The 27086-nt window shown below is 38.7% G+C and overlaps 1 protein-coding gene across 21 annotated transcripts in view; it reads right to left on the bottom strand.

The window, feature by feature from the left end:
* Nucleotides 1–27086, bottom strand: part of st3gal3a (ST3 beta-galactoside alpha-2,3-sialyltransferase 3a) — an 847148-nt gene that overhangs the window by 43359 nt on the left and 776703 nt on the right. For all 21 annotated transcript variants that reach the window (XM_069938965.1, XM_069938959.1, XM_069938973.1 and 18 more), the window contains one exon: nt 23436–23582. In XM_069938965.1, coding sequence (XP_069795066.1) covers nt 23436–23582 — 147 coding nt within the window. The remainder of the gene's footprint in view (nt 1–23435; nt 23583–27086) is intronic.

Consider the following 27086-nt stretch of genomic DNA (forward strand, 5'->3'; position numbering starts at 1 on the left):
GTAGAAATTCTAGTATTTGGTGCTGCATTTATCTTCTTTTGTAAGCAGAAATCAAGTTTTGTTTTCTTTTGCTAAGTACAAAACATTATTTTCACGTGTCATCCATATAACAGTTCACAGCACGGAAACAGGCCATATCGGCCCTATGAAGTTTATCTCCATCTAAAATTCCATGTACGAGTGCAACATGACCAGCAACATAGTAAACTGCGCTGAAAAAAATAAAATTATGTACTGTAATCTTTTAATCAAAACTCAGCATCATAGGTGGAGACTGAAAGCCTGCCAGTTTGTTGTTGTTTAACAAAAAAAACACAAACCTACACACGCACACACACACATATATGTACATATATATATACACACACACATATATATGTACATATATATACACACACACACACATATGTACATATATATACACATACACACACATATGTACATATATATACACATACACACACATGTACATATATATACACATACACACATATGTACATATATATACACATACACACATATGTACATATATATACACACACATGTACATATATATACACACACATGTACATATATATACACACACATGTACATATATATACACACACATGTACATATATATACACACACATGTACATATATATACACACACATGTACATATATACACACACACATGTACATATATATACACACACATATATGTACATATATATATACACACATATGTACATATATATATACACATATGTACATATATATATATGTACATATACACACACACATATGTACATATATATATACACATATGTACATATATATATATACACATATGTACATATATACACACACACACATGTACATATACACACACACATGTACACACACACACACATGTACACACACACACACACATATATATATATATATATATAATATATAGGAAGTAGAATACCATAAAGCTTCCTTTAGTTTTATCTTCTCTGTAGCATGAAATTATACTAAAATTATTACTGAAGACCAAGGTACTAACTATCGAGATGATATTTTTAAAGTATTGTTTCAAAATTACTTAATACAACTCAGAAAATGAATAATATTTTTTGAATTCTTGAATAATTCACTTCTCAAACCCACTGTAATTCTCAGCTTAAAAATGTTAATGGTTTCATGAATAAAAATATATTTATATTCTTTGATGTGGTCTCAAGTGATTGACTAAATGAGGAGAGGTAAAACCACAACTCACAGTGTTCTGTTACAGCCTTGCAGTTTCTGACCTTCAGGGAGCCCAAGAGTGATACCCATAGTAACTGTAATACACTCTCTGAATGAGGTACATCAAAGAGTTTCAAAGCTAGAGATGAAACTAAAAAGAATGACAATTTAGCATTCTCTAAACACCTGTTTGCTCTATTGGGTTAGAAAGGTTCATCATACAAGTCTGTTTTGTTTTTTATGTTACTGCCTTTGATTTAAGATTACAGTCATGTAAGCCGATCAAAGAAATAATACTTCTAAACTCTTTCAAGTAGTTGTAGCTCTGTTTTGGATCTTTTAGACATCGGTATTTAACTCATCCACAACCAAAGTATTTTTGAATAAACTTTTTAAAAAAATCACTTTTGAGAACTAAATCTTCTCCTTCGGATGTTCAATGTAGGTAAGTTAATATTACTTTGTAATGCTGGAAATTATAAATGCTCTTTTCAGTTTCTCTGATTTGAGGGAATGCTTGTGCATTCACCAGCCTCTCTATCACAATTGAACCAAGAATGTAATATTGTGCATATATCACTACATCAGGTGGAGAAACAAAAGCTACAATGCTGGAATTCTGAGCGAAGAATTGCTGGACAAACTTATTAGGGCAAACATGGGTAGAAATCATCAATGTTTTGGCTCTGGACCGTTTATGAAGACTTGACCTGCTGAGTTTCTCCAGCATTTCTTTGTCTGCACTATATTATGTACTAGAATAATCGCAACAATTAAAGTACAGCACAAGGTATCTAGTGCAAGTTGTTTTTTTTTTAAATTGCACAAGTTGAAGGATAATCCAGAGATTCACTAGTTGGTTTCTTGCATTGAGAGTTCATCTTCTAAATGTAGACCTTTGTCCACTGTAAATAGCAAAAATAGCTAACTCATCTTTCTTCTTTTGCAGAACATTCTGGATGTGGGCTGCAGTCTACTAAGAGATCCTTTATTTCCCTTTGTAATGAAGACAACTTTTCTGCCAAAGCAATTACTAAACAAAAATTGGGAGAAAAGAGTAAAGAAAAAAATGAGGATGCATTCATTATTTTGTTTGAGTGATAAAGTAAATTTGGCTGGCACAGTGGAACAGCTAGAAAAGATGACCTTGGTTCAATTCTGACACTCTCAAAGGTGTGTGAGTTGGTAGGTTTATAGGGCAGTTAAAATTACCTCGGTATAATAGTAAATTACGTAGTACGGTTAGTGTAGTGGTTAGCACAATGCCATTATTGCACCAGTGACCCTGGTTTGAATCCAGCACTGTCTGTAGGGAATTTGTACATTCGTCCCATGAGCTGTGTAGGTTTTTCCTAGTTGCTCTGGTTTCCTCCCATCCTCCAAAATGTACGGGGCTGGGAGGTTTATTGGGTGGCGCAGCTATCATAATCTGGAAGGGCCTTCAGCTGTGCTGTTATAGCGACTACACCAATGGAGCTACTGAATGAATTCACCAGACACAGTGGTTAGTCAACAAAGAATCTTTATTCAAATTTTCCTCCTCTTAAATCCCTTTTGGCCCAGGCACCCGGGACTGGAAGCGACATCACCCCATACCTGCAACTCACCTGAAAAGTCTGTGTCTTAAAGTAAAGATGACGGGAGCCCCACGCCATCTTGTAAGTAAATACCCAACTCCTCAGTGTGCCGCAACCCAGCCCGCAGCCCCCTTGCCAGGTGAGTGAGCGGCCACCAGGCCCGTGGCGTTGTGCGGCTGCTCGGGAAACAGTTCAGCCACCGCGCTATGCGACGCAGTGTTGAAGCTGCTGAAGTATGTCCAGATCAGAAGGGCAGGAGTCTGACAAGAAGTGAAGGTCACCTGAAACTGAGAGAACTGAACCGTAAACCATTTCTGCAGACAATGCTGGCATCTTGAACAATTTCTTTTCTTCGATATTTACTCAGGAGAAGGATATTGAATTGTGCAGGGTAAAAGAAGCAAAGAGGGCAATTATGGAAACTGTAGTGATTAAGAAAGAGGAAGTACTTGAGCTTTTGAAGCATATTAAGGTGAATAAGTCTCTAGATCCCGACAGGATTTTCCACAGAACCTTGAAAGAAGTTAGTGAGAAAATAGCAGAGGCTCCAACAGTGGTACTTCAATTGTCATTAGTGACGAAGGATTGGCATATTGCACGTAATTTCTTTGCTAAAAAAAGAGTTCGAGGAACAAGCCTAGCAATTATCGTCCTGTAAGTTTGACATCTGTGGTAGGTAAATTAATGGAAAGCATTCTTAGAGATAGTATATATAACTTTCTGGAAAGACAGGGTCTGATCAAGAACACTCAATACGGGTTTGTGCGTGGAAGATCACGTTTGATCAATCTTGTTGTATTTTTTGAAGAGGTGACTAGGAATGTGGATGAGGGTGGAGTAGTGGATAATGTCTATATGGATTTCAGTAAGGCCTTTGATAAGATTCCACATGGAAGGTTAGTTAGGAAAGTTTAGTTGTTAGGTATTAATTTTGAGATAGTCAAATGGTTCAACAGTGTCTGGAAGGGAGATGCCAGAGAGTTGTAGTGAAGCAGTATGCCTCAGGGATCTGTATTTGGTCCTTTGCTGTTTATCATTTACATTAATGATCTGGATGATGGGATGGTAAATTGGATTAGTAAATATGCAGATGATACTAAAATAGGTGAAATTGTGCATAATGAAGGTTTTCAAAGATTGCAGAGGAATTTGGACTGCTTAGAAGAGTGGGCTGAAAGATGGCTGATGGAGTTTAATGCTGTTAAGTGTAAGTGCTTCATTTTGGTAGGAGTCATCAAACAGGACGTACATAGTAAATGGGAGGGCATTGAGGAATGCAGTAGAGCAGAAAGATCTAGGAATAATGGTGCATCATTCCCTGAAGGTAGAATCTCATGTGGAAAGGGTGGCGAAGAGAGCTTTTTGTATGCTGGCCTTTATAAATCAAAGCATAGAATACAGGAGTTGGGAAGTGATGTTGTGACTGTTCAAGGCATTGGTGAGGCCAAATGTGGAATACCGGTGCAGTTCTGATCACTGAATTATAGGAAGGACATTAACAAGGTAGAGAGAGTGCAGAGAAGATTTACGAAAATGTTACCTAGGTTTCAGTATCTAGATTACAAAGAAAGATTGAGCAAATTAGGTCTTTATTCTTTGGAGTGTAGAGGGTTGAGGGGGAGTTTTTATACTTTTGATTAAGAGGGGGATTGATAGAGTTGATGTGGATAGGCTTTTTCCATTGAGAGTAGAAGAGATTGAAACAAGAGGTCATGAGTTAAGAGTTAAGGGTGAAAAGTTTAGAAGTAACATGAGGGGGATCTTCTTTACTCAGAGAGTAGTGGCTGTATGGAATGAGCTTCCAGGAGAAGTAGTGGTGACAGGGTAAATTTTGTCATTTAAGGAAAAATTGGATAGGTATGTGGATAGGAGGGGAATGGAGAATTATGGGCAGGATGCAGGTAGGTGGGACTAGAGGAGATTACTTGGTTTGGTGCGGATGAGAAGGGTCAAATGGCCTGTTTCCATGCTGTAATTGTTATATGGTTATATGTCTTCCTTCAGGGTGGTGCGCACTCGCAGCAGAACCCATGGCAACTCGTCTACCCAGCTGGGCCTGGTGAGTCAATCTTTGAGTGCAGTCTTGAGTTGCCAGTGGAAAAGTTCCACAAGACCATTGGATTGTGGGTAGTATGCTGTGGTGTGATGCAATTGTGTGCCACAAAAGTGCGCAAGGGCAGTTCCTAACGTGGATGTGAATTGCGCTCCGTGGTCAGAGGTGACATGTATGGGAACTCCGAATCTTGAGATCCAATTGGCATTCGTCTCAGTGTCGCTGGATGGCCTTTGGCCATCATGAGAATCGGTCTATGACCATGAGGTTGTATCTCATGTTCTGAGACACTGGCAGTGGTCTGATCAGGTCTAATATGCACATGCTCAAAATGTCGACACACTGCTGAGAAAGACCAGTGTGTCGCTGAATTTTGGAAGTTTGGCAGTGGGGACACGTCCGGGCTGACTGCGCAATGTCTTTCTTATGTCCATGCCATACATATTTGGTTGCCATGTGCTTGATGGAGAGATGCGACTGCTTGTGAACTTTGTCAAAAAGGCGCTATCTCCAAATCGTGGGGACTACCAGCCTGGGATAGCCCACAGACATGTCGCAAAGCAGACTCGGCCTGCCCAATGGTGGTGCCACATGTTGTATGTCTAGGTTTGTGATGGCAGTCCTGTATGTCTGAACATCCGGGTCCTCAGCCTGTGCACTAGCCAAGTAGAGATATTGCTGCCACCCTGGATACAATGCACTGCCAGTCTTAACAGCATCTTAGTGACCAGATTGTTTTTTCCAAAACATGATGTACATCCATAGTGAACTTGGAAATGTATGACAAGTGGCGTCGCTGCCTGGCCAACCATGGGTCTGATATCTTGTGAAAGACAAAAGTGAGTGGCTTATGGTTCATGAAAGTGGTGAAATGGATAAGATGCCAGCAGTGGCAGTTGCTTTAGACGCAGAGAAAGACTTTGACAGGGTAGAATGGAATTATTTATTCAAAGTACTACAGATGTTCAACCTACCAGAGAAATATATTAATTGGATTAAAGCATTATATAAGGGATCATTGGCGAAGGTGACAGTAAATGGATATATATCGAACCAATTTAAATTAAGCAGGTCAACTAGGCAGGGATGTCCAGTATCTCCCTCACTGTTCGCTTTAGCTATAGAACCCTTGGCAGAACAGAAAATAAAAGGGATAAAAATAAAAGAGAAGGAATATAAAATCAGTCTATTTGCAGATGATGTCATAGTATATTTAACAGAACCAGAAATATCAATAAAAGAATTACATAAGAAATTGAAGGAATATGGAGAAATATCGGGGTACAAGATCAACGCAAATAAAAGTGAAGTGATGCCAATGAATAATACGGATTTCACAAAGTTTAAGAAAGAATCTCCATTTAAATGGCAAACACAAGCAATCCAATATCTAGGTATTCGACTAGATAATAATCTAGGCCATCTATACAAATTAAATTATCAGCCATTAATGAAGAAATTACAAGATGACTTAGAACATTGGAAAGATTTACCACTAACACTGATAGGAAGGGTAAATTGCATTAAAATGAATATCTTCCCAAGGATACAATACCTATTTAAATCGTTACCAATTCCCTTAACAGAGAAATTCTTCAATGAGCTAAAGAAAATAATAAGGAAATTCTTATGGAAAGGGGGGAAACTGAGGATAGCGCTAGATAAATTAACAGAATGGTACAAACAAGGGGGCTTAACTTTAAGAATTATTATAGAGCAGCGCAATTAAGATATCTATCTGATTTCTATCAAACAAGGGAAAAACCAGATTGGACCAGGTTAGAGCTAGATAAAATAAGAGAGAAGATACCAGAGCATATACTTTATAAGTAGGATGAAAAACTGGTGCAACATAGAAGTTCACCAGTACTGCACCATCTGCTTAACATTTGGAAGAAGATTCACATAGAAAGGAAAATAACAAATTACCAACTACCAAAATTATTGTTGACGCAAAATCAACTAATCCCTTTCACAATACATAACCTTTACTTTAGAGAATGGGAGAGAAAAGGGATTAAAAGAATAGAAAATTGTTTTTTTGGGAAATAATTTATTATCTTTTGAACAAATGAAGTACAAATATGGTATAACTCACGGTACAATGTTTGCATACCACCAACTGAAAACTTAATTGAAGGACAAAATGGGAAGCAGGCTGAGGTTACCAGAAGGAAGCAGCTTTGAATATGTGATTACAGACACAATGATAATTAAAAGATTTATAACTAACATGTACATCAAGCTGCAAGAGAAAGAGAACAATGAAATAAGCTGTAAACCCAAACAAAAGTGGGAACAAGATCTAAACATAAAGATAAAAAATGAAAAATGTAAAAAGCTATGCTCCGTAACTATGAAAAATACAATAAACACGAGGTTACGTATGATACAATATAATTGGTTACACAGGCTATATACCACGCCCCAAAAAGTTAAATAAATGGGACCCAACAGTATCAGTTAGATGTTTTTGCTGTAAGAAGGAAATGGGAACAACAGTCCATGCAATTTGGGCATGTGAGAAAGTGGAAAAGTTTTGGGAAGATCTAAATCAGGTATTAAATAAAATCACAAAAAGCCACATATCAAAAAATCCAGAGATCTTTCTTCTAAGTTATATGAAGCACAAAAAAAAAGATTTATTATGATAGCCTTAGCTGTAGCAAAAAAATGTATAATATCAACCTGGAAATCCGAAGAGAGCCTGAGAGTACAGCAATGGTACATAGAAATGAATAAATGTATTCCATTGGAAAAAGTAACATATAATTTTAAAAATAAAGTCACAGTATTCGAACAAATTTGGGAACCGTACATGGAACACAACAGAGAGGGCCTACCGCAGACCTCCACCCCCTAAAATGATAGAATGAGAGGAAGACGAAATGAACTGACCCAGTGTGTAAAAGTAGATGACACAATTTTCTTGTTTATTTTCATTGTGTGATGGCATTGTTTAATTGGTTTATTGTATTTATTATGTTGAACGTTTAGTGGGTAGGGAGGGGGGTGAGAAGGAGGGAGGGAAGGGAAGGGGGAAAAAGGGGAGAAAATGACCATGTGTATATTCAAGAGGGAAATGTTTGTGTGTATTTTGGTTAATATGGTTCTTAGTGTGAAAAATAAAAATGTTAAAAAAAATGTGATGAAATGGCAGCCCTCCAAAACATATCGGAAGTGTCGTGTGGCCAGGTACCATGCCAACAGCTCTCGATCAAATGCGCTGTACTTCATTTCTGATGGCCGTAGGTGGCGGCTAAAGAAAGCCAGGGGTTGCCAATGGCCATTGACGGACTGCTCGAGAACCACGCCCACTGTTGTATCAGAGGTATCTGTGGTTAGTGTCAGGGCGGAGGTGGGATTAGGATGCGCGCCCATTGCTGCGTTGGCCAGAGCGTCTTTGGCAGCTGCGAACGCAAACTCCACCTCTGCGGTCCAAGTAACTTCCTTGCGCTTTGTGGTGAGGAGTTGAAATAGTGGGCCAAGAATGTTGGCGGCTGCCGGAAAGAAACGGTGATAGAAATTCACCATGCCCAAAAATTTCTGCACTTCCTTAATCGTGGTAAGTTTCAGGAAAGCACGTGCAGCGTCTACTTTGGTGGATGAGGGAAACACACCTTCTGCCGTGATCTTATGCCCTAGGAAGTCAATGGTCATTCTGCTAAACTGGCATTTGCTAGAGTTGACAATAAGTCTAAATTCATCTAGCCGTGGAACATGTGGCGTAAGTGCATTTAGTGATCTTGCTCATTTTGACTGGCGATGAGGATGTTGTCTAAATATATGTATGCGAATTCTAAATCCTTGCCCAAAGCGTTCATAAGCCGTTGGAACATTTGACTGGCGTTCTTTTTTTTTTTTTTTTTTTTTTTTTAAATTAATTTTTTTATTTTTCACACCATAAATCACATTAGCCATGATATACACTATTTCTTTTCACACATATACAGTGACTTTTTCTCCCCCCCCCCTTTCCTCCCAAACCACCCCCCCCACCCCCCCCTCTCATCCATTTTAGGTATACAATCTAGGTTGCATTAATCCAGTCAGACAATGTTGTCATTCAACAAAATTACACCAGAAATTCTACTGAGTCCATTCTTTTCTTTCCTTCTCCTTCTATCAACTTAGGTAATGTTTGTCCCCGGTAGGTTTTCGCTATTGTATTTAATGTAAGGCTCCTATACTTGTTCGAATATTTCAATATTATTTCTTAACCAATATGTTATTTTTTTCTAATGGAATACATTTATTCATTTAAATTTGGTAGTTTCTTCCTTTTAATTTGGTTATGTATTCCATTAATATTTAAAGACATATAGTTCAGCGTAGCCCTTTTATATTTTGTTTATCTTCTCTTTCCGTTTTTCCATCATTACCTTTCCTCCTTTTCCATTTCTGTTTTCTTATTTTCAACTCTTCATAAGACAACATTCCTACAACATCTAACATTTTCCTTATTCTCCTATTTCTATCTTATTTATCCCCAATCTCCCCTTCACCTCCTGAGTTGTCCTTTATCCCTTGTCGGACAACCACATCTCCCCTCTCCATTTGGATTTGCGAATCCACTCGCAAGCGTCAACTGATTGTGCAGTGACCGCTATTTCCCCCCACCCCGCCTCCCCCAGAAAAGATTTCACTTTTCATATGTCACAAGGGTCCCTCTTTTAATTCCCTCCTTATTCTCTCTATTCCATTACCTTCCCTTATTAATTCTTGTCTATACTATCTATATTTTCCTCTAAGTACAGATACATTCATGTATGCTCATTGTCTCTATTCACTCTTATACATCTTTACCTGCATACATATCAATCGTGATCATTTTTACTCTCATTACCCGTCTTCATCCCTCAGTCTATTTTTGTCTTTACCCACATACATATCAGTCGTGATCATTTTAACTCTCATTACCCGTCTTCCTCCCTCAGTCTATTTTTGTAATTGTTCTGCAAATTTTCGTGCTTCTTCTGGATCCGAGAATAGTCTGTTTTGCTGTCCTGGAATAAATATTTTCAATACCGCTGGATGCTTTAGTATAAATTTATACCCTTTCTTCCATAAAATCGCCTTTGCTGTATTGAACTCTTTTCTCTTCTTTAGGAGTTCAAAACTTATATCTGGATAAATGAAGATTTTTTGCCCTTTATACTCCAGTGGTTTGTTGCCCTCTTTTACTTTTTCCATTGTCTTCTCCAGTACCTTTTCTCTTGTAGTATATCTTAGGAATTTTACTACAATAGATCTTGGTTTTTGTTGTGGTTGTGGTTTAGAGGCCAATACTCTATGTGCCCTTTCTATTTCCATTTCATGCTGTAGTTCTGGACATCCTAGGGTCTTAGGGATCCACTCTTTTATAAACTCCCTCATATTCTTGCCTTCTTCATCTTCCTTAAGGCCCACTATCTTTATGTTATTTCTTCTGTTATGGTTTTCCATTGTATCTATTTTTTGAGCTAGTAGTTCTTGTGTCTCTTTAGTTTTTTTATTAGATTTCTCCAATTTCTTTTTTAAGTCTTCTACCTCCATTTCTGCTGCTACTGCCCGCTCTTCCATCTTGTCCATTTTTTTTCCCATTTCTGTTAAGGTCATCTCCATTTTAATTATTTTCTCCTCTGTGTTGTTTATTCTTTTTCTTAAATCCTTAAATTCCTGTGTTTGCCATTCTTTAAATGATTCCATGTATCCTCTAATAAGAGCAAGTATATCCTTTACCTTGCCTCTCTTTTCTTCTTCTATTTCACCATACTCTTCCTCTTCTTCTTCCTCTGGGTTGACCATCTGTTGTTTCTTTGTTGCCCTTTCCTCCTCTTCTATCTTGTTTCTATTGTCTTCTGTGGTCTCTTCTTGCTGCAGGTGTTCTGCAGCTGTCGTTGCCGGCTGTGGAGATCGACTCCCCAGCTGGTCCCCCCTCCCGTCGGTGTGTTTTTTTTCATTCGCATCGCGCATGCGCGAAACTTCGCGCATGCGCGGTTGCGCACTTTTGTTCGGCTTGCGAGCCATTTTTGTAGTCCATTATTTACCGACCTGAGGGAGCGGGTTTCTCTCTCCGCAGCGGGCCTCTTCGGACAGGTAAGGCCTTCACCTTTTTCCTCCTTTGTCTTCTCTTCCTCTCTTCTTACCGTTGCTTTCGACTTTTCTTTTTTTGTCGCCATCTTCTTTCCACCTTTATACTCACTTTTCTGTAACTTTTATTTCTGTGCCTTTGTGTTTTCTCTTGTTTTTCCCGACTTTTCTGGAGAGGGCTGGAGTTCACCGTCCGGCCACTACTCCATCACGTGACTCCTCCTGACTGGCGTTCTTCAAACCAAATGGTATCCTAAGGAATTCAAAAAGCCCGAAAGGTGTAATAATTGCTGCTTTGGGAATGTCACCTGGATGGACTGGGATTTGATGATATCTCTTGACGAGGTCAACCTTGGAAAAGAGACAGCAATTGTGCAGGTAGGTAGCAAAATCCTGTATGTGCAGAATAGGGTATCTGTCGGGCGTGGTTATAGCGTTGAGCCTGCGGTAGTCGCCGCAGGGCCTCCACCCATCAGTGTTCTTGGGCACCATGTGTAATGGTGATACCCAAGGGCTGTTGGAACATCGAATGATACCCAATTCCTTCATGGCAGTAAATTCTGCCTTGGCCTGCTGTAGTTTATCAGGAGGAGATGACGAGCCCTGCCGTAAATAGGCGGGCCTGAGGTGTCAATGTAATGGGAGATGTCATGGGCTGTTGTTGAGAAATTGAATTTAAGAGAGAACACACCAGGAAATTCGTTGAGCAAGGCAACATAGGTGTCAGTGCGTAGAGGGGGCTCCCTGAGTAGGGAGACTCGTTGTTTGTTGCTTTTCAAAGGGTATGTTTGGAAAGGAGTGGTATTGACGAGCTTCTTTCACTTAATGTCAACTAGCAGGTCATAGGGCCGGAGGGAATCTGCACCCAAGATGGGCTGTGCGACAGAAGCCAAAATGAAATTCCAGTGGAACGCTGTCTCTCCTATCTTAATTGTGATGTGTCACGTGCCAAAGCTGGGGATGAAAGTCTCGTTTGCAGCTTGAAGGGTGAGTTCCTGTTGCTTATGTGTTTTTTCATAGTATGATGGTGGGAGAAAACTGAGTTCAGCACCTATGTCCACGAGAAATGTATGCTTAAAGCTTCATTATGAAGATAGCGGAGGCCAGTACTTGCGTCAGCTGCCGAGGGTACTACTGGCAGTTGGCTTTATCACTTCCTGACAACCTTTGAGGCTTGCCACTGCCGCCGTGATAGCCACACACGGAAACGCATCTACGGGCATTTCATTCATTAAATCGGATGGATTCCTGTCACCTAGCCCTTCTATATTCAAAAGCCACATGCCCTGTTTACGCCTGGTTAATTCTCAGGGTGTCCAGGAGGAACTGCTGGAACCTGGTGTATTGGTTTTCTGCTGGGGGGGTGGCCAATAAATTCACTTACTTTAGCTGCTGTATCCAGTGCCCCGATGACGTGCCAAAACTTTGTGTCCTCAGCTGTTATTCCACGAAGGCGGAACTGGGTCTCAGCCTGGTTCAGCTACACTCGAGGCAGCTGGGCCCAGAAAGGGGGCGTGAATGCCTACTGTGGTAACTGCAGCTGTGGAAACAGTTACTGCTGGTGCATCCAAGTTGACTGGATTCAAGCTTTGGCTGAATCTTTCAGTCGGGGTTACCGACTATTCCAGTAGAGCAACTAAATCAATTCACCAGACACAGTGGTTAGTCAGCAAAGACCCTTTATTCAAATTTGCCTCCTCTTTTAAATCCCTTCTGGCCCAGACACCTGGGACCAGAAGTGACATCATACCGTCCCTGCAACTCACCTGAAGGGCATGTCCTAAAGTAAAGAGGACGGGAGCCCCGCTCCATCTTGTAGGTGAGCACCCAACTCCTCAGTGCATGGCGACCTAGCCCGCAGTGCCACGTGTGCCCCCCCCAGCCAGGTGAGTGAGTAGCGACCAGACCCATGGCACTGCCTGGCCGCTCGGCCAGCCGCACGGGTGACAGTTCAGCTCACTATGCTATGCAGCCGCTCGGTCCGCTACACTGTCTCGTTAAAAATAAATAAAATTAAATGGAAGAATTTGAGAGCATAAAGTAAAATATTAGTGTGGGAATAGTTATGAACTGAAAAAAAGACTCAATGAAATGAATAGCTTCCTCTATCTTACAATTGTCCCAGATGAAGGAAAAAATGAAAATTCCTGCTGCCCACAGAAGTTTGTTTATTTGACATAAAATACCTAGTAAAGTCAGAAGAGTTCTTCTGCGAACAAACTAACAGGCTAGATCCAGCTTTACACAAACAGTCGTGTATAGAACACCATGTACAATTGAAGATTATGTTGAAAAGGAAGATCAATTAGCACCAAATAATAGCAGCATGAGAGCACTGGTTTATATACCTTTACCTCCTATAGACACTACAAGATGGACAGAGTCTGGAAGATCACTTCGTCCACAATAGCAGGGATCTCGTAGTGGCCCATTACCTTGCCGACACTACCAGACTGAGCCCATCCAAAAATTGGAAGAACAACACCTCGTATGTCGTCTGGGCACCCTCCAACTGGATGGCATTAATATCAACTTCTCTTGTATCTATTAGCCCCCACTAACCCCCATCTTTCCCTATGTATCCTTTCCTGTAGCTCTCCCTCTCCCCTTCTGTCTGTCTCCTTTACCCCCCTCTGCATTCACAGAGCCAAACCCTCTCTCTCCTATCAATTCTCATCTTTCCTTTCTCCTGTCCTCTTCTTTTTTTTTTCAAAACTTTATTTATTAATTTTAACGTCTGAAGAAAGTAAGTAATTCACGTACAGAAAAAATACAAAATAAAGTAATACAAGTACAAAGTAACATAGTTAATACAATACCAATCTCGGCATCTCCCCCTAACAACTAAAAACTAAGACTAAAAAAAAACTATTTTAACCCCTAAACCCCCCTCCCCACCCCCTCGATAAAGAGTGAAGAATTAATACTATTAGTATAATAATAAAAAATATATATATCTTTTAAAAAAAGATCGATATATATAAAAAACAAAAATAATATTAATTAAGTATTAATTATTAATCCAATTTTTTTTATTATATAAGAATATATATGAAAAAACAAAAACAAAAAGAACTTAAACAAAAAAACCCAACTAATAATTAAAAACAAAAAAAAAGAAAAAAAAAGAAAAAAAGAAAGAAAAAGAAAACATATATATATATATAGAAGAAATATATAATAAAAAAAGTTTTTTTAAAGAAAAAAAATGATTAATTCAAACTTATTTAAATTGTATATAATCAATAAATGGGGTCGACTTTAACTCATAAAAAGACATCTTATCTTGTATAGAAAAAGATATTCTTTCCATAACCAAACAAAACTTCATCTCTGAATACCACCTATCTAAAGACAATACATTTCTATTCTTCCAAGTAATCGCTATACATTTCTTGGCCACTGCCAGCACTAAGTAAATAAAAGAGATTTGGTAATTATCTAATTCTAAATCAATCAACGGTTGCATATTCCCTAATAAAAATATATCAGGGTCAAATACAATATGAAGATTATATAGATTATTAAATACAGATTGAATACCTCTCCAAAATTGTTGTAACCGATCACACAACTAAACAGCATGTAAAAAAGTACCAGAAACCTGATCACAACGAAAACAAAGATCTGACTTACTAAACCCAAATTTTTTTAATTTTTCGGGTGTTAAATATAATTGATGTATAAAACTATAATTAATCATCGCCAATCTAAATTAATCAATTTTTGAACACTATTACGGCAGATTTCAGACCAATCTTCTTCAGTTATTGTTAAACTTAAATCTTTTTCCCATTTCATTTTATCTTTATCCCAATCTATTTTACTTTCACTTTCCAACAAAATACAATACAAACCTGATATATAACCCTTTTTTGGAAATGAGAGCACATATTTCTCAAAATCAGTTTCAGACAGTAAATTCATTTGATGACCGCATACCTGTTTTACAAAAGATCTTAACTGATAATACACAAATATAGAATAACCACTTATATCAAATCTCTTTTGCAATTCTACAAAAGAACAAAAATGACCTTCTAAAAAACAGTCAGATAAATTATGTATTCCTTTCTCCTCCCATTGTTTCAAAATAGTATTAGATACCGTGAAAGGAACAAGTTGATTATTATATAATGGTAATCTTCCCGACCACTTATTTTTCAATCCCATTTTATGTAATTTACTTGTCCATAAATTCATTAAATGTTTCAATATTGGTACATCATAAGTTCGTAACAAATTTTTATTCCATCGAAATAAAAATTCATTCGAAAATTTTTCAGAAATAACTGCCAAATCTATCTGTGCCCAACTAGGCGTATCTTGTGTGGCCATTAATGCACTAAGAAATCTAAATTGAGCTGCTTCATAATAAAATTGAAAGTTAGGTAGCCGTAACCCTCCAAATTGAAAATCCCACATCAATTTTTTCAACGCCACCCTAGGAAATTTTCCTTTCCACAAAAAATCCCTAATTACTTTATATAAATCCTTAAAAAATCTTTTTTGTAAACAACAAGGAATTGATTGAAATAAATATGGTATACGAGGAAAAATATTCATTTTTATAGTATTAATTCTTCCTAATAAACCCAAAGGTAAATCTTTCCATTTAACTAAATCTGCCTTAATCTTCTTCATTAAAGAAAGATAATTAAGTGAATGTAAATTTTGGTAGTCAGTATTAACATTAATTCCCAAATATTTAATTTGTTTCGTCCACTTCAAATTCGTAATATTTCTAAACATTGAATAATCATCTTTACTAATTGATAAAATTTCACTTTTAGTCCAATTAACCTTATAACCAGATAATTGACCATAAATCTCTAAGGAATCTTGAAGTGCTGGCAGAGAAACATCAGGATCCACCAAATACAGCAAAACGTCATCCGCAAATAAATTTATTTTATAATCTTCATTCAAGACTCTCATACCTTTGATACTATCATTCTGACGTATTAATTGTGCTAGAGGTTCAATAACTAAAGCAAACAAGGCGGGTGATAATGGACATCCTTGTCTAGTAGATCTTGTTAAATTAAAGGATTCTGAAAGCAAACCATTAGTAACAACTCTAGCTTTCGGACCATTCTACAGAGCCCTAATCATACCAATAAATGAGAGACCAAACGAAAACTTTTCAAGTACTTTAAATAAAAACTTCCATTCTACTCTATCGAATGCCTTTTCTGCATCCAATGAAACCATCATTGGATAATTCTTCTGAGATTTAGATCTATTTATCAAAGTAATTAATCGTAGAATATTATCCGAAGCGTACCTATTTTTCTCGTTGTCGATCCTTGCATCTGATGAAATGGTGCAGCCGAGAAAGGTAAACTGGTTGACCGTTTTGAGTTTTGTGTGCCCGATGGAGATGTGGGGGGGCTGGTAGTCATGGTGGGGAGCTGGCTGATGGAGGACCTCAGTTTTCTTCAGGCCAAACATTTTTGCAGTTTCCGCAAAACAGGACGTCAAGCGCTGAAGAGCTGGCTCTGAATGGGCAACTAAAGCGGCATCGTTTGCAAAGAGTAGTCCACGGACAAGTTGCTCTTGTGTCTTGGTGTGAGCTTGCAGGCGCCTCAGATTGAAGAGACTGCCATCCGTGCGGTACCAGATGTAAACAACGTCTTCATTGTTGAGGTCTTTCATGGCTTGGTTCAGCATCATGCTGAAGAAGATTGAAAAGAGGGTTGGTGCAAGAACGCAGCCTTGCTTCATGCCACTCCTGTTCGGATCCGAATCATGGGTCCTCTACCGGCATCACCTACGGCTCCTAGAACGCTTCCACCAGCGTTGTCTCCGCTCCATCCTCAACATTCATTGGAGCGACTTCATCACCAACATCGAAGTACTCGAGATGGCAGAGGCCGACAGCATCGAATCCACGCTGCTGAAGATCCAACTGCGCTGGGTAGGTCATGTCTCCAGAATGGAGGACCATCGCCTTCCCAAGATCGTGTTATATGGCGAGCTCTCCACTGGCCATCGTGTCAGAGGTGCACCAAAGAAGAGGTACAAGGACTGCCTAAAGAAATCTCTTGGTGCCTGCCACATTGACCATTGCCAGTGGGCTGATATCGCCGTCAAACCGTGCATCTTGGCGCCTTACAGTTCAGCGGGCAGCAACCTCCTTTGAAGAAGACCGCAGAGCCCACCTCACTGACAAAAGACAAAGGAGGTAAAACCCAACACCCAACCCCAACCAACAAATTTTCCCCTGCAACCGCTGCAACCGTGTCTGCCTGTCCCGCATTGGACTTGTCCGCCACAAATGAGCCTGCAGCTGACGTGGACATTTACCCCCTCCATAAATCTTCGTCCGCGAAGCCAAGCCAAAGAAGAAATACCTATTTTTTATAAAACCTGTTTGATCACGATGTATTATCTTTGGTAAATACTGAGCCAACCTATTAGCCATAACTTTAGCCACTATTTTCTCCTGTCCTCTTCTTATACAATTATCATCTTTTATTTGTTGGTCTGTACCCCTCCCACTCCCAGTTCTTTTATTCAGGTGCCTGTCTGCTTTTTCTCCTACCTTGAATAAGGGCTCACTGCTGCAACATCGGTAATATCTTTACCTCCTATGGACACTGCAAGACCTACCGAGTTCTTCCACCTTTTCTGTGTTTTTACTACAGTCACAGCATCTGTAGACTTCTGCATTTCACCGAATCTCGATGTCCAACCAGGGAATGGTTGTTTGGGGAAGTGAGCTTGGCCAAATGATCGGGTAATGAGAGCATTTGTTTTCCCAGGGTGGGGCAGGCAAATACTCAAGATCATGAATTTAAGGTGAGAGAGAGAGAGAGTAAGTTTAAAACAGATGTAGCAGGCAAGTTTTTTTTTAATATACCGAGAGTGGTAGATGCCTGTAAATACTACAGGGAAGTTTTTGAAACAGATAGGACAGTAATGGTTAAGAGCCATTTAAACTCACATGAACAGGCAGGGAATGGAGGGATATAGCTCATATGCAGGCAGATATCCAGCCCAAATTGTCATAATGGCTGGCACAGACACCATAGCCCAAGGCCCAGTTCCTATACTTTGCTGTTGAATGTTCTAAGCATGATACTTGGACTGAAAATATAGAGAACATCAAGATAAAGATCATCTAGAAGTTCTGGAGCACGGAAACAAGTCTTTCAAACCAACTTGCCCATGCCATTCAAGCAATGTACCTGCCTCAATGACATTTGAATGTTGGAATTGTCCTAGATGAAGGCAAGATGTCAAACATCATCTTTACCAACCTGTCCATCTGTGCCACTACCTTATGGAACTATGTACCTGGAGCCCCAAGTCTCCTTGTTCCACAACATTTCTCAAGGCTCTTCCTATTTACTATGCAAGTCTTGCCTTGGTTTATCCTACCAAAGCGCAACACCTCGTGCCTGATAGAGTTAAATTCCATCTGCATTCCTTGGCCTACTTCCCCAGTTCAACTGGAATCCATTGCAATCTTAGATAACCTTCTTCACTGTTTACAATACCAACAAGCTTGGTGCCATCCACAAACATATTGAACATGCTAACCTCATTGTCATCTATCATTAAAACCTATACTGCCACATAATATTGGTCACAGCCTTCCTATCGGACCACAACCACACGTGAATCCTATCATCACACTAAATGCTATTGGATAGTGGAACAAAGAGTCTTGGGATCAACTCCTGTGTCTATGTTCAATTTATTTTATAAAATTGTAGCAGCCCGCGACAGAGTTGCGACCTGGCTACAAAATGGCTGGTGAACGTGGGGATTCCGAGAGCCCTGCAGGGACAAATGGTGTCATCCTTTGTGACCTCCCACATGACAGGAAACAGTAGGCAATGGCGGGAATGCCAACCAGTTGGAGGCCAGTGCTGAGATGATGTCATTCCTGTCATCAGAGGCAGGGAGTGAACATAAGCAGAGCTGGCAATACAATAAATCAGTCTTCGTCCTCGACTCTGTGTGTGTGTGTGTGTGTGTGTGTGTGTGTGTGTGTGTGTGTGTGTGTGTGTGTGTGTGTGTGTGTGTGTGTGTGTGTGTGTGTGTGTGTGTGTGTGTGTGTGTGTGTGTGTGTGTGTGTGTGTGTGTGTGCGAGTGTGTGATCCTTACTCCACACCGCATAGCGCGCACACTACACAATAACTGATTGTCTATGAAACACTGAAAAGTTGTTCTATGAATCCAAATATTTTAATTCTTAACAGTTCAAGTTTATTATTATATGATTGTATATATACAACCACTCTCTATCTGGACTATGGTGCATTCACAAAAGCACACAATACCCAGTACACAACAATGACTTAGACCAGGGGTGGCTAACCTTTTAATTTTTAAACTTTAATTTTTACATAGAGCATGGTAACAGGCCATTTCAGGCCACGTGCATGTACCAGGAGTGTAGGTTAATTGGGTGCCACGGACATATAGGCTGAAATGGCCTGTTACTTGGCTGTATGTCTAAATTAAAAATGTAAAATTAAAAGGTTGGCCACCCCTGACTTAGACAATAAAAACAAACATATTGCTAGCTGGTTCAGATATAGTTGCAGGTAATCCAATTTATTTCCTGAGTATTTTTCCAAGTAAAATCATCAGGTGCATGGGCTTGAATGGATTTGCTTTGAGTATTACATGAATGCTGACATGCTTAATGTACTTCTGCTGCCTTGCCACTTATTTCCTATCCTCATCTGCGACTTTCAGTCATCGGGAGCATAGGTCTGGATGGCTTCACTTTGAATCTTACATGAATGCTGGTACACTTTGCGTGCTTCTGCTTCCTTGCCCACGTTTCTGATGACCTGAGTTTCAGTAAAAGGCTTCAGCTTGGTGTTAGGGCTCTTTGCCTTCATTAAGTTATATTTGCACAGTATCTTCATGATCTGGTCCTCTGGTTTGGTAGACTTACAGATTTTAGTGTGCTTTACATTTAGCAATGTTTACAATCATAGATAAGACAAAAACAAATTTAGAGATTGCACCTTTGGAGCTGGAGTTTTGCAATGACATCTACTTACAACTCTATCTGTTTTAGTCAATAGTCTACTTTTAACATCAGAAATGATTTATTGAGCGATTATCCTAAGTGAGTGATTCTTGGTTTTCCTAAATTTCTGCTATCATAACTAAACAGGAAGTAAATTTGTATGTATTTGTGCTGATGGGAAGTTAAGATGATGATGCAACAGGTGAAAAGGCATGAAGTTCATTCACGTTATCCAAACTATAGCTCATGCTTTAAGGAAAAATTGAAGCTACACGTAAATCACCCGCGTGTTCCATATCATGTCTGGATTAGACCTTGTACTTTAAGCTCGGTAGAGATTACAGCTCCCCCTTGTGTTGCTTAGCAAAACAACCTCACTCCAGAAACAATGTCAAAGTCAATTATTTCAGATTGGATCTCCCTTCCATGCACATAAAGCATAGCTCATCACCAAAAATTCTGGTTCCATTGAGGTTTCAATTCATTATTAATAGAAGAAACACATTCATACCAATTGATCTAAAATGAACACCAGGAAGCCTGACAAGAGTTCCATGAAGGAATGTAACTTTATTTTGTTTTCCTTTTTTCTTCCTGCCCCAAGTTCCCATCATGCACATTTACAGCTTGAAAGCAGATTTAACTGTGCTAGCATGTAAATGTTATATTTGTAATCACAGTCAACCTCTTCCAAAATCCAATAGTCCATCATACTAAAGATAACGATGTTCTAATCAAATTCTACGTCTTCTGGGGATGGTGGAGCTGGATAAGTGTAGTAACATAGAAATCCAATTTATATAAGGAAGACTAATATTAATGGATTAAAAATAAATCCTACAATAGCAATAATGTTTCATTAAAATAACATTTAATGATTTGCTTTTGATGATAAATGCAAATGGACTTCACTATAAAATGATAGTATGCAAAAAGGCAGAATACAAGTTGTTCATCAATATTTACAACCAGACTCATGACCAAGCGCAATCTTACAGGAATGGCCAGTTATCGCACTGCATTAATATTGATGTGGGGAAACCATATCCTTCTTGCTATGAGGTGCATCTTGCCAACTCAAGAGAAAACAATTAAAATTGTATTCATAATTAATTTCTACTGCCAGGTGGTGTTTGTGCCATCAAATTTAAAAAAAAAACTGGAACACGTTTGAGATAAAGGGTTTAAGAGGAGGTATCATGTAACGTTATTCATTGAACAGCCAGGTTAGTTGGACTCCTTCCAGCTCCAACAGCAATGCAGTGTGCTGTGTGTATGAGCATTAAGTTCATTGTTTTCTATGAATAATAAACTGGAATAATTCCAGTTTCATGGATTAGCCTCATCAACTGATAGGATTTTGTCATGTTATTTAGAATAAACCATAATCCCAAAATCTGAGCAATACGTTGAGCCATTTAACGTGAAAGGCTTGATTCTAGTTTAATCCTGTAACCACAGCATGGAGTGAAACATGAAAATCGAGACACTGAGATTGCAAAAACACAGAAATGTTGGACGAACTCAGCAGGTCTCGCAGCGTCCATAGAGGGTAAAGATATATAATTGACCTTCAAGGAATGAGTAAAAAGCAGGCAGGTGCCTGAATTAAAAGGCTGAGGAAAAGGAAAGAAAGGGCAGGGGGAGGAGCACAGGCCAACAGCAAAAGGTGATATTGTGTATTGCAAAATGTATGTGCAACCAGATGCACAGAAAATTCATCCACAACTGAAACAAGATTTTTTGTTTGAATATAGCCTTTTAGAATGGAATCTCATCAAACCTTTTAATGATGTTTTGATTAACCCCATTGAACACAATGTGGATAAATATTTAACAATTAAGATTTCAAAAATTGGTGCTACATCTGTGACCAAATTTCAATGGATGTCAGCAAATGGAACAATTTTTCATATAAATGGTCAAAAAGTAGATTAACGTAGTGCAAGTTTTATGGCTTAATTGTCTCTGTTGAACAGACAATCAGAGAATTTCAAGATTTGTAAAGATTTATAAACTCCAGTAGATTAAATGGAAAAAATTTCAACAAGTGAAACAAAGGAGAGGGGTTTAATCTCAAAACCGATTTTCCTTCATATTTTTGTACACTCAAAATTCACATCTTTTCCTGATAAACCTGCTATTGGAAGATTCTAATGATGAATGAAGGATTAAGTTATTATATATTTTGTGATACTAATTCTTGGTTTTGATTGTCAAGATTTTATTGTTTTTTTATCAGAAGACTGTTTCCTCATTAATGGCACCAGCAATGTCTCTACTAGATCCTTGCTGTCTACCCATATATTGAAATGGTTCCTGATATTTACAGAACCTGACAGGATTAGTCAAACCCATTGCTTGTGGCGGCGCACATCCTCCTGGCGAACCGGCCCCGCTTGTATTGCCACGTGGCGGGGCAGCCATGGGGAATGGTGTCATCAGAGGTTTCTCTCTAACTCCAGCATCCCTTCCAGCGCGCACCCTGGGCAGCGATTATGATGTCACAATGCACCAGGTAACTGAGCTCATGCTGCCCTTAAAGGGGCGTGCTGGAAGGGATGCTGGAGTCAGAGAGAAACCTCTGACGATGCCATTTCCCCATGTCTGCCCCGCCACGTGGCGATACAAGCGGGGCCGGTTCGCCAGGAGGATGTGCGCCGCCACATGCTAACATCTCCCCTCCAATGCAAGTCAACATTATAGAAATACTCTACCATCAAACCTGCTCAAGAAAGTTGACAATTGGGGAAAAAAAAGCACTTCACAAACTCAACATTTTCTCAGGTGACTGAGTGTTCAATGTCAGGCCAGCAAACATAAACAGGATAGATAAATTTTCAAAATAACCCCAGAAAAAACTGAAAAAATGTGAAAACAAGTACTGTTTAGGATGCTGAGGAATGAGAGTCAGCTCATCTGTATTCTTCTGGTTTTTCCAATGATGCTCCACTCAATCAACATCACCAAACTATTTATCTTATACTTACTGCTAAACACAATCTGCTGGATACACTCAGAAAATCAAGCAGCATAGTGGGAGAAAAAGAATGGTCGACATTTTGAGTTGAAACCCTTAATTGATAAAGGATCAATATTGCTGCAAGATTTAAGTGCACATAAGCTGGTTGTTATATTTGTCTACATCAGTGACTGAATTCAGATGGAAATGTACTTGTTCTGAGGTCCTCAAAAAGAAATTATGCACTAATTTATAAATTATATTATCCAATTAAGTATAAAATTGCCAGTAATAACTCAAATAGCATGATTTAAATCTTCTTCTGATTCATACAATTTGACCGTACCTGATAGCTTGAATGTGTTCATTGAACCACTAATAATCACCTTGAGAGCATTATCACCTACCTTTATTTTCATTCATATCGCTAAAGAGGGCATCTTGCAATGATCAACGTCATCATATTTATTATCACAAACAACAAATACAGCATGCTTGTTGTATACTAAAAATAATCGAGGAATCCTCAACTTCATAAAGTAACCATGATACCATACCTCTTTGATGGCTGACATTTTAACATTCTCATAGTAATGAAGAGGTGCATTTGGAGCATTCATATCGTACCCAAATCCAGCTACTGCAACTTCGTCACAGTTGTGCAGTGCCATTGTTATTGCAACTGTGCCTAGTGTTGGTATATTCTGTAATGAAAACAAAAACAAGCAAATTTAAATACATTCCAAAGAAACATTTTTTTTGGATGACTATAATGGAGCCTTTTTTTTTATTCTTGAATGTAAGTTTCCAAGGAACTAATAAAAAGGGATTGGAATTTGATACTTTTATTCTTCTCAAAAGCAATACCCTCAGTATGATTAAGAGTATATTTGCCTATACATACAAAACTGCCAAATTTTTTCCAGGAAATTAAACTTCACTTCACATTGGAGTATGGAGAATAACGCTCTATCAGGTGCAACACTGAGATCGGAGACTGCAGTAAATTTCAGGTCGCTCTCATTGTGCATTTGCCTCCCTGACAAGTCTATCTCTAGAGGGCAAGAACATAATCCAGACTTAGCATAGAGGAAATACTACATTCCTGGAAGTGCCAACTTTCAGATGAAGATGACAAACTAATGCCATTTTAACCATACTGCAAACATATATTATTATTGAAGTGTGTGTGTGTGTGTGTGTGTGTGTGTGTGTGTGTGTGTGTGTGTGTGTGTGTGTGTGTGTGTGTGTGTGTGTGTGTGTGTGTGTGTGTGTGTGTGTGTTGTCTTCTACCATCCTATCTATCAATGAATCAACTTCTTTATTACAAATAACTGTCATTGTGTCATAAGGAACTATTTCAAGGAAAAGCATAGGAGTTATCCTCAAGGGAGCAATGTGGCCAATATTTATTCACATGGCTATTTTGGGAGTTATAGCCATTGTTCATTGGATCTAAAAGCACTTTGGAATGACTTGTGGTTGTGGAAAGCACCGAATTTTGCAAAATTAAGTACTATTGTTGGGACCCAGTTCTACGTAGATGCATTGTAGTTCTCATGTCTCATATGTAACAGCCAGAACTCAGTGCTTCAACTCAAGGGAACTACTAGTGTTCAACCTTTTGTTAGGCCGGTAGATCCCAGGCATACACAGACCGTTGTCAGTCTAGGATGAGGATTCTGGAAAGCCTGTCTCTGTAATCCTATCCCAGACACACTTGGTGTTGGATCAGAGTCCCCATATATTTGAATGGAGATTCCCAACCTGGAAATGAGAAAGAAACATTAAAGGTCTGCAACATGTTGCCTGACCTGCTGAATATTTCCAGCATTGTGTGTGTGTGTTATTATCTTTTTATTTTAACGATTTAATCATTAGTTCATGTATTAAGAGTTTTTGTCATTCTTTTTTGTTTATTCTTTCTGTAACTTTATAGACAAGTCACACTGACATTCAAAAGCAAGTTATAAACTTGCTCACTACCATGCCTATTGGAAGGCCACATCATCCCAAACGTGTTATTCCAATGTCTATTCACTACGATATCCACTCTTAGGACTAATATTTCTTTCTTTCTCACCAAATTTAAAAATGATCAAGAACAGAGAAAAACACTTCAACTTGCTTGATGAATGAAACAACCTTCTCTTACCAAGAAATACCCTTCTATCCTTGGGCAATAGCTAGACAAATAAACCAAAGCCAACTAACTGATGATTAACTGATGTTTAGTATTCTATTTGGTTGTAGAAGCTCAGTGTGATGGGTGGAATTACTGACATCTGAAGCACTTGTAGCTGTATATGATTAACAGGTTTGATATCATGTTGTAATCACACTCCATTGGTGTCTTATCACTTCTTTGCAAGCAGTACATTACTGCAGATTGATGCGCCTGACAACACACTGATAACATGTACCCACAGCTTCTTTCATCCAATTTTCCAAGATGCTTAAGGATTTGTAGGACAAAGGTAGAGTTACCATAGAAACATGATTGAACATGAGTGGCTTAAAAAAGTCATCTTTTGAAGCTGAAAACCTATATCATTCCTGGTCAAAACATACTTGGCAGCTAACCTTCAACTAAAGTAAGTTCTGTGACAAGCATTAGGCATTTGATGGAATTGGAACATGCCCAAAGAGCAGAATTTGAGATAACCTTCATTTGTTTGTCTTCTGCAGTTTATAAAGCAGACATTCACCACATCGTCTTCTGCATCAATACAGACACAAAGTCAACATGAGACACATAACCACAGCTCTAGATAAACAAAGATTTACCAATTTTTCTTTTAAGGTACAAATGAAACCAATCTTGTTAACTTGCTAGAGTGGATTAAGAATTTAAGAGATATTAAATTACAATGACTTCTAATGTTACATTGACCGACCGACTGGGTCACTTGAGCATGGTTGGTTTTTTTTGCAATTTGTTTTACAATAAACTAAAGATCGTTTTCAATAAAATTTCACTTTTGTTTTTTTTATTACCTGTTCATGTTTCTCTCGGCACACACACCGTTCACTCTCCCCTGCCTCCAATAGAGCTCTGGAGTGTTTATGTGACACCCTATCTTACCAACCAATGGATATTACAATTTGACAAAAACACCCATTATTCATCTGCTTTTCTCTCAATACATTAGAGATTTAGTTTAACCATGTATTGGTAAATCCAATCTCTTTATCTTATCCAAGATAATAGTGGCTTCCTCAAAAACAACCTCAAAAGAATAAATTGTGTAAAATGATCCACAATGGGTCAGACAATTCCAAGCCTTCTGATCAGCTTAAAGATAATACTGTCTGAAATGCACTTCTTTGTTTCATCAACTGATGTTAAGTAACCTCTGACCAAGCAGCTCAGGGCAGTAGCTGTACTATCAAAATGGACAGAAATCAAAAACATTTTGATGTTGCAAACAAATGCCAGTCATTATGAAAAAAAGAGTTTGATACCTATCTTGAGGGGAAATATCAAAGAGAACAGAGGGATGGAAATAAAGTCTTTGTCATGGTTGTATACTGAAAGAATATAACCTAAAATGTGATATCCAGATGTACCACTGGCAACTTCCAATTAAGCAACACCTTTAATGCAGCAAACAGTTCTGAAAATGGTTCACACAAGCTTTACCAAAATGAAAATCAAGTGAGGAAATATTAGCTCAGATAAACAAAAGCTTGGTCAATGAGATTTGTTTTAATGAGGTTTAAAGATGAAAGGAGAGATGGAGGGAGAGGGGTTGCAGGAATTGATTCGAGAGCTTTGGATTCTGGCTACTGAAGCATGATTTATCAGTGGCAGAACAATTAATTAGGGAAGAGACAATTGATTAAAACCTGAGGAGTAGAGATAGTTTGGCATGTTGCAAAGGTGGTAAAATTACAGAAATACTGAAAGAAATGGCATTACAGGGTTTGAACATCTTAAAATCCAGTTATTGCTGTACCAGGCACCAGGAAGCATAGGGATGATATATGGACCTTAAGATGCAGACAATACTGTTCTGGATGATAACAATTTACAAAAAGTAGAATCCAGTAGGGCCTCAGGAGGGCATCACAATGCTTCACTCTTGAGGAAATAAAAGGTTTGGATTATAGATTCAGCAGTAGATGAGGTTAGACAGGTTAGAGGTGGAAAAAGGTGTCTAGCTATTGAAACGTGACCTGAAACTCACTTTGGGCAGTCAAACGTG

This window comes from Narcine bancroftii, chromosome 5 (assembly GCF_036971445.1).
Source record: "Narcine bancroftii isolate sNarBan1 chromosome 5, sNarBan1.hap1, whole genome shotgun sequence".
Taxonomy (NCBI): Eukaryota; Metazoa; Chordata; class Chondrichthyes; order Torpediniformes; family Narcinidae; genus Narcine; species Narcine bancroftii.